Raw genomic sequence first — 18,934 nt, forward strand, 5'->3', positions numbered from 1 at the left:
TACTTTCCAGGTCATTAGCAGGGAGCTAGACAGGAAGTGGAGCAGCCTGGACTCCATATGGGAAGTTGGTACAACAGGTGGCAGCTTTATCGGCTACGCCACCAAGCAAGCCACTGTTTTAGTAAATTCTTGATTCTTTGATTCTGGAATGAATTTGAGTATCAGAGTAATAACAAGATCTTGTAAGTTATAGCTTATAAACCAGGTAGTAAAACAGAAAAGATTTAATTTTGAAGGTGAAACAAACTATCTTGTAACTAGCTTATAAAAGCAATAATAGAAGAGTAAGACAAAATGAAAGGTATGTTAGAAAAGTCCAAGTCTTTTGCAGCAGGTTTGTGGGTAGACACTGAAAGTCGCAATGGAATGTGTTCCTTGGTGAAAGATTTAGAAAAAAAGCATATTCCGGGCCGGTGCTGTGGCAAAGTGGGTTAATGCCCTGGCCTAAAGCATCGGCATCCCATATGGGCGCCGGTTCTAATCCCGGCTGCTCCACTTCTGATCCAGCTCTCTGCTATGGCCTGGGAAAGCAGTAGAAGATGGCCCAAGTCCTTGGGTCCCTGCACCCACGTGGGAAGCCCTGAAGAAGCTCCTGGCTCCTAGCTTCGGATCGGCACAGTTCTGGCCGTTGTGGCCAGTTGGGAAGTGAACCATCAGATGGAAGACCTCTCTCTCTCTGCCTCTCCTTCTCTCTGTGTAACTGTGACTTTCAAGTAAATAAATAAATCTTTAAAAAAAAAAAAAAGCATATGCACCCATAGAGATTCAGCTGAACCATTAGGTTTTCAGAGCCTCTGGATTTTTCTGAAATGAGGTAGTGAAATTGGCCACCAAATGCATCCTTTCTGGTAGTTTGAAATCAGATCATATTCTGTCTTGTAAAAACTTATAGTGTAATAAGGTGTATCTTTCCTTTAAATGACAAGTTTTTGAAGACTAGTAATTTCAGCATCATAAATACATTTCATGCATGTATTACTGAGGTTTACTTGCTTATATTCGAAATATCCCCAGAGTGCTTACACATTCACTTGAGTTTTAATTGAATCATCACAGTTGGTCAGAGTTGATTGAAATTATAGTCTTTATCTTTTAAAAAGTATATCCAGATTACATTGTGTAATTAGTACAAATTTACAGAACCATTGCCACCTTTCATAATCAAAGCAAAGTTACAGACATTTTTCAGTATCTTCCAGGTTACAGAAAATTGTACTTAATTTGGTGGTCAAAAATATGGTAGTATAAAAAATACCACTGGAAGGTTCAGGGTTTGTGTTTAGGCAGAAGTTACTAAAATGTCCCCTTAGAACTAAATGATGCTTGAAACTAGTGGTGGAAAGTCTTTGCATCAGATGTAAATTTTAAGAATTTTGATTAGAAATTAGAAAAGGAATAGGTAACACCTGCTTTGTGATAGTATTCAATCCAATGTTGATTTGGTAGAACAGAATGAGAAAATATTGTGGAATATAATCTTGTACTTCAAAGGACCCAGCTCCAGTTGATCCATTGTTGATAAACACTCAAGAACCATCTAGTTTTATACCTCCAAATCTCCTTTCCAAATTATTTACCCCATTTATATCCATATTGGAAGTAAATGAAAAATAAAGCAAAGAAGCAGACATGCATTATTGAAAAGGTAGTAGAGAAATATCCCAGGGGCAAATAAAATGACAGTTCATTTCATTTGGCGTTTCACTGTGTTGGTGACCTCAGTAATGGCATGATGATATTTTTCTGAGGCTGACTTGAACTCCACCAGATGCTTCTCGTAACTTTTGATAGCTGCTTCAAGCTGTGTTTTCTCCACTGCTCCCAGGATAGCACGGAAGATCATATCTATGCCAAGGCCAAGAACAGCAACTCCAATGCTGCCAAGAAGAGAGGCACCAATTTGAGTTAACACAGTGACCAACTTATTTATGATGCCCGTTGTGACATTTGAGCCCACAAGTTTAACAGCCACTGCACTGGCTGCAGATGTAGCTTCTCCCAGGATGACAGAAATAACCTTTTGTACCAGTGCAATTTTCTCATTTTCCCTTTCCTTAATATCCTGAAGTTTTCTGTAAAGGGTTGGCTCTAGTTTATCTTTTAGTGCTTCATCAACCTTTTGCAGTTCCTTTTGGATTTTTGTCATGGCTTGGATAATGATATCACAGTTTTCTTTGATGGTTCCGTCTCTTTTCATCTCAATGGCATCCAGCCTGCACCCCAGGTGCATATTTAGAACTTCTGTCAGCTTATTGGTGGCATAGAAGCTGTCAGATAAGCAGTCAAGGAGCTGCTGGTGAAGGCGGTTTACTTCCTGCCGCCTCCTTGGGTTCTCTGGGTAGAGGAGGTCACTCTGAGCCATATTTCAGGTATGAACTGAAAAAAAAAAAAAATCTTCATTAAAAGTGTTGAAAAATGTGGTTGGCACTGTGGCTAAGCCTCCAGCTGTGGCTGCTGGCCTCCCATATTATAGCTAGTTCGTGTCATGGCTGCTCCTCTCCTGATTCAGCTCTGCTTATGGCCTGGGAAAGCAGTGAAAGATGGCCCAAGTGCATGGGCCCCTGCACCTATGTGGTAGAACCGGAAGAAGCTCCTGGATTCTGATTGGCCCAGCTCCAGCCATTGGAGTGAACCAGTGGATGGAAGACCTTTCACTCTGTGTGTGTGTGTGTGTGTGTGTGTGTGTGTGTCTTTCTCTCTCTGTAATTCCCTCTCAAGGAAATAATTTTTTTTTAAAGTGCTTAAAAAGTTTTGAAAAATATCTGCTATCTTTGTAGATCTGACTAGGAAATTTTTCACTTTATGCATATGAGGGTGGCAAAATTCTTTCCAAGGAATTCCTCAGAAAATTCAAGTTTTTTTTTTTAACTGATTTCCATGAAACTTGGAGTCAGTGTATGGAAAATGTAGGTAACAGACTACAGTCCATTTATGCATAAATTAAGACATTAGATTTTTGTAGTGGTGCTAAATCTAGATAGCAAATACTCATGTTAATCAGGCATCTGGTTAGTAAACATGTTTATTTCCAGGTAATGGGTGATAACTTACTTGTAACAGACTCCAATTAGAAATGATTAGCTCTTGATTACTAATGCTTCTTAATTTCCTCATCCCCTAATTACCATACTGACTACACTTACCAAATTGGTTTCTCAAAATGGAGTCAGGCCAGAAGAATATTAAGATCTCTTTAGTTTATAGGGCTATTAATATTAAAACTTTGTGTTTATATACTTTATTATCTTAATTTTAGATATTCAGATCACTTTCTATCTCTACAGGGAAACTGTTTTCTAAACCTAGAGACAGCCAAAGACAACACACATAAGAATCTAACTGACTTCAAACTACTTCTGTGGAACTGATTACTGCTAATGTCTAAAAAAAAGAAAAGTAAAGGCAGTTAGGTTACAAAGTAATAGAAAAGTAAACATAAAAATAACATTCAGTTTTCCAGTTGCTAGAGGTAAAAATCCTGTTTAAGTTAGAAATAGTAAATCTTGTAAAAAATGTAAAAATCTCAACATAAACTGCTTATTGTAGCGTACATGATTTTTTAGAATAGATGCTATTAGAATAGATGCTGTTCTAATATTTCTAAAAAATTTAAAGGGACAACAAAAATTTGCTACCATGTTTTTCTCAAAAACAAAAAGCAGGTGAAACCAAGAAATAAAGATATAAAATTGATGAGAAAAGCACCTCCATGTAAGACATTCCATTTAAAGCTTTTCTGTTGGAGATGCTACATTTTAATCATAGTAATGAGAATTGAAAAGCTGAGTATTTCTCTGAGATTTGGCTGGCAGCTCTGAGTCAAATGTTTGATTAGGTTAAAACAAGTATCATGTATTTCTTCCTTGTTCATATTTTGTGTTTTAAATACTTTTGCTAGTCCAGAGTTTTACTTTTTTGTTTTTTTGTTTTTGTTTTTTAAAGATTTATTTATTTATTTATTTAAAAGGCAGAATTACAGAGAGAGAGGGAGATACAGAATGAGATCTTCAACCTGGTTCAATCCCCAAGTAGCCACAACAGCTGGGCTGTACCAGGCCTAAGCCAGGAGCCCAGAATACTATCTGGGTCTCTCATCTGGTTCTTCCACGTGGATATGGGGGTCCAAAAACTTGGAGCATCTTGCACTGCTTTCCCGGGCACTTTTAACAGGGAGCTGGATCTGAAGCAGAGCAGCAGGCACTTGAGCCGGCACCCATATGGGATACTGGCATTACAGGCTGTGGCTCAACTGGCTATTCCACAATGCTAGCCCATTGTGTTTTACTTTTTAATGGTGTTATTTTTATTACACAAGAAATACACATGCTGTTGTAGAATACAGTAGCAATAAACTAATAATCATAAGTTTTATATACACTGCTGCTCAAAGGCAACCATCAAAAATGTGTTGGCTAGGGCCGGCACTGTGGTGTAGTAGGTTAAGCCTCTGCTTGTGGCGCTGACATCTCACATGGGCATGAGTTTGTGTCCCAACTGCTCCTCTTCCGATGTAGCTCTCTGCTGATGGCCCAAGTGCTTTGGCCCCTGCACCCGCGTGGGAGACCTAGAAGAAGCTCCTGGATCCTGGCTTCAGATGGGCCCAGCTCTGGCTGTTGCAGCCTTTTGTGGGAGTAAACCAGCAGATGGAAGACCTCTTTCTGTCTCTTCCTCTCTCTGTAATGCTGCCTCTCAAATCTTAAAAAAAAAAAAATGTTGGCTGATAGGTTTCTGGATGTATCTGTATGTATGTGCTTATGTATGAACACAAATGAAATCACACTGTATGTATTGATGGGTATTTATGTCAATAAATAATCACATGGTAAAATATTGGTTGTGCTGGGTATGTGTTTGAGACTGGATAAACATTTCATTTGGGGAGAAGGTAGACAATGTGCAGGGGACAGTGCAGTTGTTACCATATCTGTGACTCTTTGCAAAGCTTATAAATTATTTAGAATGATCTATATTATACTTTGCCATTATTAAGCTGCAGTTAGCATCAGAAAGAACAAAATGCCATTTTCTAAAAGTTTTACTAAGTATCAAGAGTATACCATAGGGCCAGTGCCGCGGCTCACTAGGCTAATCCTCCGCCTCGCGGCGCCGGCACACAGGGTTCTAGTCCCAGTCGGGGCGCCGGATTCTGTCCCGGTTGCCCCTCTTCCAGGCCAGCTCTCTGCTGTGGCCAGGGAGTGCAGTGGAGGATGGCCCAAGTGCTTGGGCCCTGCACCCCATGGGAGACCAGAAGTACCTGGCTCCTGCCATCGGATCAGCGCGGTGCGGCGGCCATTGGAGGGTGAACCAACGGTAAAGGAAGACCTTTCTCTCTGTCTCTCTCACTGTCCACTCTGCCTGCCAAAATAATAATAATAATAATAAAAAGAGTATGCCATAAAATGAATAAACTTCTTATGTTTTATATCTGCAGCTTATAGTTTGATTTAGAGAAAAAAAAAACAGGCCTTTCTGAGTTCACTTGGGTGAAAAATATGTTTGTGCCCAGTAACAATGATATGTTTCCTAATATACAGAACTTGATTAGGCATTCTATATACCTGCCATTTTTATTTTCTGTTAAACTCTTTAGAGAAAATGGGCTCCTATGTTAATGCCAGTGAGTAAGCAACCCATCCTAGCACAGTCATTCTTAGTCTGGATATGAGAAAGTCTAGATATGAGAACCTCAGAAATGTGGGATGAGGGAATGAAGATGTTTTTCTGTTAAACTAAACATGTAAATGATCTATTCGCCACATCATAAAGATATACTTAGGAAGTGGGTGGAGGAACATACATTTTTAATGGATTAAGAATATTACTATGTTAGATTTAGAAAAAATGTACTGGAACTTCTGTTATTATCCTTGATTTAGATCCAGCACACACATGTATACACACATACACAGAGACAACAGTCACAAATTTCATTTTCTGATTCTATTCTACTTAAAGAAATTGCTTATTGAGGATCTAATAAATGTTCTTCAAACTCACTAAAATGTGATTTGTACAGATTTTTTTTCTTCTAGGAATTTTCCATTAAACTTTTCTTTTTCTTTATTCCTGGTTTTCAGATCTTACCATGAGATGGAAACTCTAGTTTCCGTATTTCAGTTCAGAAGACAACTGACTACATCCCTCTATGGATTTTTAGGTGAGAGTAGTTTTTCTTATCCTGAAAATGTGGACGCCATATCTAGTGGCTTTCACATGCCATTATAAGAAGGCATAGCTTCCAAAAAAGGACTGTTATTCTACCTCAGGATAAGCAAATGGAGATATGAAACTTCCTTCTTGAATGCTTCCAAGTGAGCAGTTCCTTTTCAATTAACTTTATATCTTAATCGTCAAATGTATCTGAAACAGGACAGGCTATGTGTTTTCTTCGAGAAAGTAATGATGGGGCTCCTCTGTCTCCACCATATTAAAATACCATAAAAGCACACTATTAAACAGTATTCAGGTACTGAGCTGTTTTCTCACCTCCATTAAAGTCAGGAGAAAGATAATAGCTGAATTTCCCAAACAGGCTGGTTTCAACAGTGTGATAGTGAATTTTCCTCTGCTTTAATTTCATTAGGAAAAAAAAAGTACCCTGGTGTTAGCCAATCAGATTATTTTTTCATTGTTCTGGTTCCTTATCTATGCCTTACAAGGAAAGTGACTTTGAAATGACCAATTTACTTTCTCTGTTCTGTTTTGCTTTCGTTAGGCCTTTTGTCTAGAAAACCAACTTTCTCTATTCAGCTCATTAAAGTGTGCATTTTGTTTTATAGAATGAGCTGCTGCTCTGTTCTAGAATCGCAAATAAGCCAAGTAAGATCTCTAAGCTAAATTTGTTATAACTTTGTCTTTGGACAATTTGTCTTATACGGTAGTATTTTCCTGTGTGTAAGGTAGTATTCTAGGCTCTGTAAAGCATACAGACATGAAAAGGCATGGTTCCTGCTATCTTGGAATTTTGAATCTAGTTAGGGAGTTAAGACAGATTTATAATTACAGTATCCAGTTGAAAGTATGATTTACTATGAAATGACAGGTACTGTTGGTTTTGGAGGATGTCAGTTCAAATTTTGAGTAGTCTTTGTCTTAGTTTGTATTGCCTTATGAAGACATTTGGGAGACATCCTGGGAAGGCAAAGCATCTGCTCCTTTAAATTAATACTTTTAAATATGTGCTTTATAGTAAAGAAGAGATTAAATAATTTGTGGAAATGTCCACCATGGCAATGTGCAGTATCTCTACTTTGGTGCTTAACAGTTTAGTTCTGCATTTCAAGTTGATTAATTCCACTCAGCAAATTCAAAGTCCTGTAATTGAATGGAGTCACCCTTCTTAAAGAGCATGCTTGTTACTCAGGCAAACTCCAAGTGATGTCATGCTAACAGTAGGTGCTGTGCCTGAGATGAGTTCTGGCTTGTACACTTTGCCTTGTCTTACTACATTTTCAGTGCTGATTACCTACCACTTTTGTATGGCAAACTTGAACTTTTACATAATTTGAGTTATCACATGATGATGCTTCCTGTTAGAGAAAATTCGGGTTGAGGAATTACCATCCACTTCAATACAGTTTGTGCCATTTATATATTTTTTTGTTTACCAGTCTCTGAAATCGATTCTAAGGCGCCCTGGGAAAGCCTGATGGAGAATTACTAACCACTAGGTGGAGCTCTTGATCTCCGGGACTCAACTTCACCAGAGCATTTGCTGAAGCAGCTGTGCTTTCTGTTACTCTGTGCACACTTGGTCTCTGGGCTGGCAGATTTTTTTTTTTTTGACCCGAGTTCTGTTGCTAAACAAAGTCTGGAAATTTTTGACTTGTTATCTCTTACAAATTAGAAGAAAATAACTCTGGAAGTGTTCATATGGAATCTGGAGTTGAGCAGCATGCCTTAGGGAATTAAATTGAATCCAAAGGTAAACTTGAGATGGATTGAGAAGTAAATTTGATTGATGAATTGAGAAGTAAGCACTCAAGGTAAAAGAGCACATGAGAAATGATAGGAATATGAGAGTACTTCAGAAAGTTTATGGGAAAATATAATTAAAAGATAAATTTATTTTTCGGGTGGGAGGGACGTTATGGGGGGGAAGCCATTGTAATCCATAACCGTACTTTGGAAATTTATATTCATTAAATAAAAGTTAAAAAAAAAGACAATATATAAAATGTAGGTGAAAAAGTACAAAAAAAAAGATAAATTTATTTTTCTGCAAACATTTTGAAATCCATAAGTTTTTTATAATATGTATTTTGAGACCTTTTGTATATTGCTGATTGTATCTAAAAGTTTAAGATTATTGAGTGATACTATGTAGTTTTAGTTTCTTAGGAGATAGACTTCCCTAATAATGAAATATATCAATTGTCACACAAATAAAACTTTTCATGATACCTTTGTGGATAACATTACTGCATTGTTTGCTACGTACTAAAGGGTTTTAAAGAGAGAAATTAATATTAAGGTGATAGGAGGAAGTTTCACAGAATGATGTAATTTATGCTTTAATAGATGCTGGAGTTATAACAAATGAAAAGTGAAAGATTTGGTAAACCAAAATAAAATACAGAATCATTATCACTAACGTAAACTTTTTAAAACAAAGCAGGAAAAAACCTATAAACCTACCATCTCAGATTCTTTTGTTCTTTTCCAAAATTTATTTGTATGCATGTCTTTTATAATGTAATAATTAAATAAAATTCACTTTATATTAATTCACTTAAATTTTCCCCATATTGCTAGTTTTGAAAGCATTTTATTAGTTATATAAAGTGTTCCACACATCTTTACCATAATTTACCAAATCCCTAGTTATTTCATTATCACAAATAATGTTCTATTGAGCACTTTGATACACAGAGTTGTTTTCTTCCTCCAACAGCTGGACTAATTCTTTAGGCTAAATAGAAAAATTATATAACTAATGGGAATTAAAATTTTTATTACCTTTGACATATATTGCAAACTACATTATAAAGACTTTTATCCAGCCACCAACAGCATGATACGGGGTCTCTTTCATAGTTGAAGATGGTTCTATTTAAATATTATTGATGTATGAAGCATAAGGTAAAATTTTAAAAAGAAGAGTTCTTACCTTTCCAGAAATACATACTGAAAATGTTAATGGTGAAATGACATGGTCACAAATTTGCTTTTAAACATCTGGATCAGATAGTGGGAGAGGGTTTTTGAGAAACCAAGATTATATTTATATTGACAATTTAAAAAGCTTGAGACACAGAAAAATATAAACACATGTATGTAAACACACACTTAGACACAAATGAACACCACACACAGAGGAAAAAAGAGAGAGTTTCCCATCTGCTGGTTTACTCCCAAATGACTGAAATAGCTGAGGCTGAGCTGAACAAAGCTGGTAGCTGGGGATGGATTTGATGTCTTCATGTTGGCAGCAGGAACCCAATTATTTGAGTCATCACCACTGCCTCCTTGGGTCCTTTGGTGGGAAACTGAGGTCAGGAATCAACCCTGATTGGTTCCAATCCAGATGCTCTGATGTGGGATGCAGGCAGCATAACCACTAGGCTAAACACCCACTTTCTTGTTTTGATAATTTTCACAGCTGAGTTACGGGTACATGGGAGTTTATAAGATCATTGTTACCCTTTCTGTGTATGTTTGAATTTTTCCCATAATAACAGTTTTAAAAAGAAAAAGAATTGCATGATCCTGTCTAAAGCTCTGATGTTCAGTCACTCATGTTCTCTGACGTTCAGATTTCTTCGTGCTTTCACTTTTCTTCACTGTCCAAACTGGGTCCTTCTGTCAGACAAGTTTGCTTATTTGGGAGTGTGGAAGTGATATGGTACACCTAAGTAAGAAGTCATACAGGAGAAAGTGACAGGTACTAAGTAGTTCTGAACTTTCTTTAATTTAAATAAAAATCATGATCTGTAATTAAAAGACAAATTCATCATGATATAAATTCTTTTAAGGATTTTCTCTGATCAGAAAGCAATAATAAGTCTAGCCAGAAAGCAAAATATCAAGATCATTGATCAGCATTTATCAAATGCTCACTTTTGAAGCCTCTATTATATGTCTTGAGGATTTAAAAAAATAAAAAGGTTTATTGCCCTCAAAAGATAATAATGGTCTACTTGGAAACACACAGCAAATACACAATGATGCATTTAAATACAACTTATGAAGGAGTATGAGCATTGTATCTGAACTAGTATTAGATTCTTCATTTGTTCTTCCCACAGGTAAATACAGAGTGTTGATATTAATGTTAACAGCATACAAGGAAATGCCACCACCCAGATAAGCGACCCACATTACACAGGTGTCACTGCATCCTTAATCCTTTCTAATACTGATGTCTTTACTGCTTCTCTTCCCCTCTGTCCTAATCCTAGAAGTTGTTGATTTTTTTTCCTTTCTTCTTTAGAGAAATGATAGAAACATGCCATGGGACCCTCTTATTAGAAAGCTCTTTTGCTACTTTCTTTATGGCAAGTTTTTAGACTGATATGTTATTTCTGTCTCTCTTTAATATTGAGAATCAAAGTGTTATATCAATACTAATAGATCCATATTGCTTACCTTGCTGTGCGTCTGCGTTTGTGGTCCCAGCACTTGTTTTAGGAATACTGTTGTGCTTTTCTATCTGGTTTCATCTGGATGTTTCTGGTGGAATGTGATGACTTACAGGCTTTGCTAGTTTCTGCTGGGTCCCTCTGCCTGTCTGGTTATAGGCTATTTCTGGATGGCATGGTCCTCAGAATTCTTCAATTTCCTGTATTTGTATAAACTTAGTATATACTAAGTAATATAATTTGAAAGACTAGTGAACTAGTGAAACTTATTTTAAACTAATCTGCCGTTTTTGCTAATGAAAAGTGCTGTACACCTGAACTAATTCAGTGCAGTAAAGAGGGGGCTCTTTGATCACAGCTGTCTGGTTTGGGGATTCCATCTTGAAAACTATTCTGTATTCAGTTTGTGTTAGCTTCTGTTACATTTTTATATCTGTCTAATTGCTTTGGTTAGGTTCTCAGGAAATCCAGATATAGCCACAACATGGTCTCTCTTATATTGATGAATGGTCTTGGCAATATAAAATCCTTAAAGACCAAGTTGACTCCTTTCCCTTGAATCTTAGATCAGAGTCTTCTGTGTTTCTTCCGCTGGGTTCTGTCCTAATCTATAGATTTCATTACTGCATCTGAGCGGCAGCCCAAGAATACCCAGTGGGAAAGACCACACCTCTGAGAGGAGACAGTTCTAGTTTTGTGTGCTCTAAGTACCACTTTCTAATCATGTAACTTTAGGAAAATCATGTTACTTTTCTAAGTTTTTCCATGGGTGTAATGTACGTATTAATTTATAACTTACAAGTTGTCGTAATGGTTAAATGAGATAATGCACATAAAGCACTTTGCATAGTGGCTGATATGTGGCAAAAATTTACTAAGTGGTAGCTATTAAATATTTCTGTACTATTAATTAAAAATTTTTTTTTTATTTATTTGAAGAAGAGAGAGAGACTAAGAGAAAGACAGTGGTCTTTCGTATGCTGGTTCACTCTCCAAATGCCTGCCACAGCTGGGGCTGGGCCAGGCCTTGAATTCAATCTGGATCTTCCTCATGAGTGTTAGGGACCCAACTACTTGAGCCATCACTTGCTGCCTTCCAGGGTGCATATTGACAGGAAGCTGGAATGGAGAGCAGGGCCAGGGCTGGAAACAATGCACTCTGATACAAGATGCAGGTGTCCCCAAGTGGCGTCTTCATGACTGTGCCAAATACCTCCCCTTGTTCTTACATTAACAATGATATCTCCTGATGGGAACAGGGGAGGAGAGTGGAGTAGAGAATACAAATCCAGGATGCCTTACAGGAGATTTGTAAAATTAAAAGGTGATGCCCTATGGTGCTAAGAAAGAGCTGTTTTTGTCCCAGTGGATCATTTTGCCTTTGATATATTATAGGGGCCTAAGTGAAAAAGGAAAATATGTGTGGTCAGTGTATCTGAACTAGGTATGGAAAATAAAATAAATAGAATTCCAACAAGTGTACAGGGAGTTGAGTCTGGAGGAGATAATGCAGGTGGAGGGAACACTGAAAGCCAAGGAGCTAGACAAAAAGTTGTAGAGCATTTTCAGGGAACAAAGTTAGTCTACTGTGCAGGTGGTATGCAGTAGGTATGAAGCACTCAAGGAAAATAAGTAATGGAAAGTTGAGAGTGGTTTGTAGAAGACTTTAAATACCACGCTGGGAAATCTCAAACCATTGAAGTTTGTTTTTTTTTTTTTTTATTATAGTGTTTAGAGGTTTAGGTTTTACTTTATATAAACTAGAATAATGATAGGATGATAAAGCAGAGGTTACCAGCCCCATACCTATGGGAGATGGACAAGTTATATCAATCACTTGCCATATTTTAGTAAGTTATGTTTTGTTACTGAAGAGAGTACTTTTGAGGAGTGCTATTTAACCTCCTTTTTCCTGAGGCCATGAAGTTCTACTATTCCTCTTAACTTTTTGACTTAACTACTTTCCCACCACATAGCAGTCTAATTGGAGTTATAATAATTGAGATGTGAGCAGTAACAGTGCAGAGGAACAGGGCTCACTGTTCTAGTTTCTTTTTCAGAATTATCAGAGGAAAAACTAGAAGCAGTGTTGACTTCATACTGAGCCTCCTTGATCATCAGCTTGAACTTGACTAAAGTCAGTATTGACATCAAACCAGTAGTTGGGTCTGACACTGAAGGAAGAGGCACTTTTTCTTAGCAGAGTTCTTAGAGTAGAGGTAGGGAATCAGGAAAGCTGATTGGACAAGTTTGGCTGCTGGGTTGAGGGTGGTTGTGAATGAGTGAAGGGTGGTATCTACAAAGAGATTTGCATGTCGTTTCTTGACAGTTTATTTTACTTTGCTTCCCGTTCCTCTTTGTTTTAAAGTTCACTCCTTTTCCTGAAAAGTTCTGCTCAAAAACATATGTCACTTGACTCTTTCCCAGAATAACTTGCCTGGTTCAATTATGGTAGCTTTGGGGCCAGTGTTGTGGTGTAGTGGATAAAGCTACCGCCTGCAATGCCAGCATCCCATATGGGTACCGGTTTGTGTCCTGGCTGCTCCACTTCCAATCCGGCTCCCTGTTAGTGGCCTGGGAAAAGCAGTGGAAGATGGCCCAAGTGGTTGGTGCCCTGCATCCACATGGGAGACCTAGAAGAAGCTCCTGGCTCCTGGCTTTGGCATGGTCCATCCCAGGCTGTTGCTACCATCTAGGAAGTGAGCCAGGGGATGTGGAAGACCTCTCTCTGTCCCTCCCTCTAACTTTCAAATAAATAAATGGACCTTTAAAAAATTAGTTTCAGCAAGTCATCAGCACTTAGCTATTTTACACTTTAAAAAAATCAAACAATGAGCAGGTGTTGTGGCACAGTGGATTAAGCTGCTACCTGCAATTAAGCTGCCAGCATCTTGTATGAACACTGGTTAGTGTCCTGGCTGCTCTTCTTCCGATCTAGCTTCCTGCTGGTGTGCCCGGGAGGGCAGTAGAGGGTGGTCTGAATGCTTGGGCCCTTACCACCACATGGGGGAACTAGAAGGAGTTCCTGGCTCCTGGTTTTGGCTTGACTTAACCCCAGCCATTTAGGGAGTGAGCCAGTGAATGGAAGATTCTCTATCTCTCTGTAACTCTGCCTTTCAAATAAAAGTCAAACTAAAATATAACCACTTTTTTGACCTCATAACATCTTTTGTCTCTTCTCTCCACCATCGGATTTTCCCTTGGGTAGTGTCTATGCATTAACTGTATGGCATTTTCTCCATTAATTTTTCAATATTTGTACCTAGTTTCTACACATATCCCCGCTTCCTGCACAATTGCTCCCTAGCATCACTAGTAACATCGAAATGGCTAAATATAGTGTTTATCTTATTTGCAACCTTTGAAATTGTTGGCCAGTTCTTTTTTATTATTATTATTTTAAAGATTTATTTATTTACTTGAGAGAGGCAGAGTTACAGGGAGCGAGAGGAAAAGACAAAGAGAAGTCTTCCATCTGCTGGTTCACTCCCCAAATGGAGCTGGACCAGTCTGAAGCCAGGAGCCAGGAGCCTCTTCTGGGTCTCCCACGTGAGTGCAGGGGCCCAAGTACTTGGGCCATCTTCTGCTTTCCCAGTGCATTCACAGAGAGCTGGATCAGAAGTAGAGCAGCTGGGACTTGAACCAGCGCCTATATGGGATGCTGGCACTGCAGGTGGAGGTTTAGCCCACTATGCCACAACACTGTCCCCCGGCCAGTTCTTTTAACTGTGTTCTCTATGGGATATGGGATTCTGTTGGTTCTTTTCTTTTCAAACATCCCTTCAACTTTTATACATATATATTTTTCTTTACTTGTATGTCCATTAAATATTGGTGTTTTCCAGCTTTCCATGTTTAGCTCCAATTAAAAAAAAGGGTTTTTAGGGGCTGGTATTGTGGCACAGTGGGTTAAGTCATGTTCTGTAATGCTGGCATCCCATATGGATACCATTTTGAGTTTTGGCTGCTTCTACTTTGGATTCAGCTCTCTGCTAATTGCCTGAGAAGGAAGCAGAAGATACCCAAGTGCTTGGGCCCCTGCCATGCATGTGGGAGACCTGGATGGAGTTCTAGGCTCTTGGCTTTGACCTGGCCCAGCCCCTGTCGTTGGGGCCATTTAAGGAGTAAATCAGTGGATGCAACATGGATCTCTGTCTCTTTCTCTTGCCCTCTCTCTATATAAATCTGCCTTTCAAGTAGATAAATAAATCTTTAAAAAAAGTTTTTAAACTTTTTTTTTGGAGGGGGGACATGGTGGGGGGGGTGAGAAGGAGAGAGAGAGAGCGCTCCCATCTATTGATTAATTCTCCAAATGTCTGAAACACTTGGGGCTGGGCCAAGACCAGAGCTAGAAGCTGGAATATGATCTAGGCCTTTCATGAAGGTAACAAAAACCCAATTACTTGAGCTATCACTGCTGTCTACCAGGGTCTGCATTGATGGGAAGCTGGAGTCAGGAGCCCGATCAGAGCATTGAACCCAGCACTTTACAGGCTAAATTGCTGCTCATATTTAGTCTCTATTACTCTATATATTCTCCTTGAGTGATTTAACTAATTTTCATGGCTCAATTACCACTTATTTGTTAATATACCCTAAATATGTAGGTACCATTCAATATTTTTCCCTGATCTTCAAATACATACCACTAACCAGCTTTCTAGACATCTCTGTGTGAGTGACTTGTGGTATCTCAAGAGTTATGAATAAAACATATCATCGTGAGCTTCCAATCCACTCCTTCATGTCTTAATTTTCCCAAACCGAACTTTTCACATATACTTGTAAGAACTCAAACAGAGATTCCTTGTGTGATTTTTTTCTGATTTTCCTGAAGGTAAGACCTTGATCATCTATGGTATATATCACACCAAGAATATTGACTTTTATATAACCTACCAATCTATTCAATTTCCCTGGATTCATTTTATTCATTTGTATATGTATTAAGTTCTATTATATTTTATCACCTGTGGAAGTAAATTTTGACCACAGTCAAATGACTACATGTTCTAACAACATCACAAGGATCCTAGCACACAAGTGTGTCTTGCTAATATTTCATTTCTTTTTAAAAATATTTAATTTTATTTGATAGGCAAAGTGAGAGAGAGAAATGGAGAGACAGAGAGAGAGAAGGAGAGATACCTTCTTTCCACTGTTTCACTCTCTAAATGCCTGCCACAGCTGGGGCTAGGCCAAAGTCAGGAGTAAGGAATTCCATCCAGTCTTCCACATGGGTGGCAGGAACCCCAGCACTTGGGCCATCATCCACTGTTTCCCAGGCACATTTGCAGGGAGCTGGATGGAAATCAGGCTGATGCTTCCATACAGGATGCAGGCATCCGAAGCAGCAGCTTAACTTGCTATGACTTACTACCCATCCCTTGGTAATATTTTTTTCCCAGAATATGGGTTTTCTTTTCATTCTTTTTAGAATCTCTTTATGGAGTAAAAGCTTTTCATTTTGGTGAAATTCAACTTGTCAATTGTTTTTTATGGATTTGCTTTTAGTGTTCTATCAAAGAACTAATTGGCTAACCACAAGTTTATAAGATTTTCTTATTTTTCTTCTAAGATTTTTATTGTGTTATGTTTTAAATGTATGATTTTGTTCCATTTGAATTCCTTTTTTAAATATTTTATTTATTGGAGAGGTAGAGTTACTGACAGAGAGAGGAAGAGACAGAGAGAAAGGTCTTCCATTTGCTGGTTCACTCTCCAAATGGCCACAGTGGCGGGAGCTGGATGGATCTAAAGCTAGGAGGCCAGGAGCCAGGAACTTCTGGATCTCCCAGGCAGATGCAGGGGCCCAAATACTTAGGCCATCTTCTACTCCTTTCCCAGGCCATAGGAGAGAGCTAGATTGGAAGAAGAGCAGCTGGGACTAGAACCGGTGCCCATATGGGATGCTGGCACCACAGGTGGAAGCTTAACCCACTATGCCACAGCACTGGCCCCTGAATTAATTAAATATATAGTATAATGTATAGGTTGAGATTCATAATGCTTTTTTACATGTGGATGTCCTGTTGTTTCAGCACCATTTTTGTGGGGAAGAAAACCTAAACTTTGTGTTTTGATTTACCTTTATGTTTTTGTTAAAAATCAATTGACCACACTGGTTGATCTTCTTCTAGGCTTTCCAGTCTGTGATTTTGGTCTACATGTCACCAATACCACATGGTCTTCATTACTGTAGTATTTGTAGTACATCTTAATATTAGGCAGTGTGAGTCCTCCGACTTTGTTTACTTATTCTTGTTACTTTATATTTCCAAATATATTTTAGAATTCACTTTTCTGTATCTATAAAGGGTCTTGATATAATTTTGATTGTGATCACATTAAATCTAAGGATAATTTGAGAACAACTAATATCTTAACTATGTAGAATCTTCCACAGAGTTTGAGTTGACACCATATATATACATGTATATATTTAAATCCAAGGAAAGGATTTGTGTCTTCATTTATTTAGATTTCCTTTGATTTTTTTTGAAATTTTAATTAATTTATTTATTCTGTTTGATAGGCAGAGAGAGATGGAGAGATCTTTCCATTTGTTGATTCATTCCTCAAATGCCCAAAATAGCTGGGCATTTAGTCTGGCCTTTAGTCTGCAACTCAATTTTTACCTCCCACATGGGTGGCAGGGGCTCACGTGCATCAGCTACTACCTGTTGCCTCCCAGGGTGCATGTCAGCAGAAAGATGGAATTGGAAGTGAAGGAGCCAGGACTTAAACCCAGGCACTCTGATAGGGAATGCTGCATCCCAGCATCTTAACTGCTGTACCAAATACCTGCCCTTAATTTTAGTAGACAGATGGTGTGCATATTTTATTTTATTTTATTTATATTTAAGTATTTCATGGAAAAGACATTGTAAATAGTAATTATAAAATATTTTGGTTTCTTATTGTTCATTCCTAGTGAATAGTGAATTAATTACAGCACCAATAGCTTGTGTTTCCTTGGGATTTTCTTTTTTTTTTTTCTTTTAAAATTTTATTTATTTTGTATTTGAGGGGTAGAGTTATATATAGAGAGAGAGATAGAAAAGTCTTCCATCCACTGGTTCACTCCCCAAATGGCCACAACAGCCAGAGCTGGGCCAATCCAAAGTCAGGAGCCAGGTGCTTCCTCTGGGTCTCCCACATGGGTGCAGGGGCCCAAGGATTTAGACCATCTTTCACTGCTTTCCCAGGCCACAGCAGAGAGGGGCTGGGCCAGGCTGAAGTCAGTAGCCAGGAGCTTCTCCCAGTCTCCCACATGGGTGGCAGGGGCCCAAGTACTTGTGCCATTACCTGCTGCTTTTCCAGGTGTATTAGCAGAGAACTGGATCGGAAGTGGAGCCACCAGCGCCCATATGAGATACTGACACTGAAGGAGGAGGCTTTACCCACTAAGCCACAGCACAGCCCCAGTATTCCTTTATTCTTTAAAGCTTTATTTTTACTTATTTGAAAGGGAGAATAACACACACACACACACACACAGGCATGATGGATCGGAAGAGGAGCAGCCGGGATACAAACCTGTTGGCGCCACAGGCGGAGGCTTAGCCTACTACTACTACTAAGCGCTGGCCCCTTCCCTGGATTTTCTATATAGACATGTTTGTTAATGGAAATAATTTCATTTTTTTCTTGTCAATATGAATACTTTCTTTTTCTTGTCCTATATCACTTCTAGAACTTCCAACATGATATTACATAGGAGTAATGTGGATATTACTTGCCTGTGGACATCCTTGCCTGGTTTCTGGCCTTAGCCTGGGGAACTGTTTTATCTTTTAAGATGTTAGCTATAGGTTTTTATTTTTATTTTTATTTTTTTAAAAAGTCTCTACAATTGAGGAAGGTTCTTTTTATTTCTGGTTTTGCTGCAATTTTATATCAATGGATGTTGAATTGTAAAAAAAAAATGCCTTTTCTGTTCCTATAGATAGTTACTTTTTTCTTTTTTCTATTTTTAGTTTGATTTGAGTGTTAATTACCTTTCCAGTTTTGGGGATAACTCTCAAATTGGTTGTGATGTATTATTCTTTTTATATACTTCTGGACTAGATTTCCTTATGTTGAATATTTTTCTATTTATATCCTTGAGGAATATTGGCCTCTAGTTTCATTTTCATTGTTGCCTCATAAAATTAGTTGAGAAATATTTTATTGTCTAGAATATACTGTGTAGAATTGTTTAATTCTTTGAAAAATGTTTGAATATGAAATCGGAGAAGACCCCCTAAAATTTACACTAAAATGTAGCCCCTTAAATTCCCTAGAAATGCTGTCCGGGGTGCCACGTGTACTACCAGAATTTGGGGTGCCATATGATTTCACCACAGGCTTAT

The 18,934-nt window shown here is 38.2% G+C and overlaps 2 protein-coding genes across 7 annotated transcripts in view; one reads left to right on the plus strand and one right to left on the minus strand.

Moving 5' to 3' along the window:
* PDE6H (phosphodiesterase 6H) overlaps positions 1-18,934 on the plus strand; it is a 202,278-nt gene that overhangs the window by 1,293 nt on the left and 182,051 nt on the right. For 2 of the 6 annotated variants that reach the window (XM_070049425.1, XM_070049426.1), the window contains exon 2: positions 6,078-6,157. The exons of the other annotated variants lie outside the window; for them this stretch is intronic. The gene's annotated coding sequence lies outside the window, so the exon portion shown is untranslated. The remainder of the gene's footprint in view (positions 1-6,077; positions 6,158-18,934) is intronic. 6 annotated transcript variants of the gene reach the window in all.
* SMCO3 (single-pass membrane protein with coiled-coil domains 3) lies at positions 1,067-10,683 on the minus strand. The gene is made up of 2 exons (XM_002712646.5): positions 10,588-10,683; positions 1,067-2,376 (listed from the first exon to the last, which is right to left on the minus strand). Exon 2 carries the CDS (start codon positions 2,360-2,362, stop codon positions 1,685-1,687), a length of 678 nt encoding a protein of 225 aa, XP_002712692.1. The 5' UTR covers positions 2,363-2,376; positions 10,588-10,683; the 3' UTR covers positions 1,067-1,684.

This window comes from Oryctolagus cuniculus, chromosome 9, assembly GCF_964237555.1.
Source record: "Oryctolagus cuniculus chromosome 9, mOryCun1.1, whole genome shotgun sequence".
In the NCBI taxonomy this organism is placed as follows: Eukaryota; Metazoa; Chordata; class Mammalia; order Lagomorpha; family Leporidae; genus Oryctolagus; species Oryctolagus cuniculus.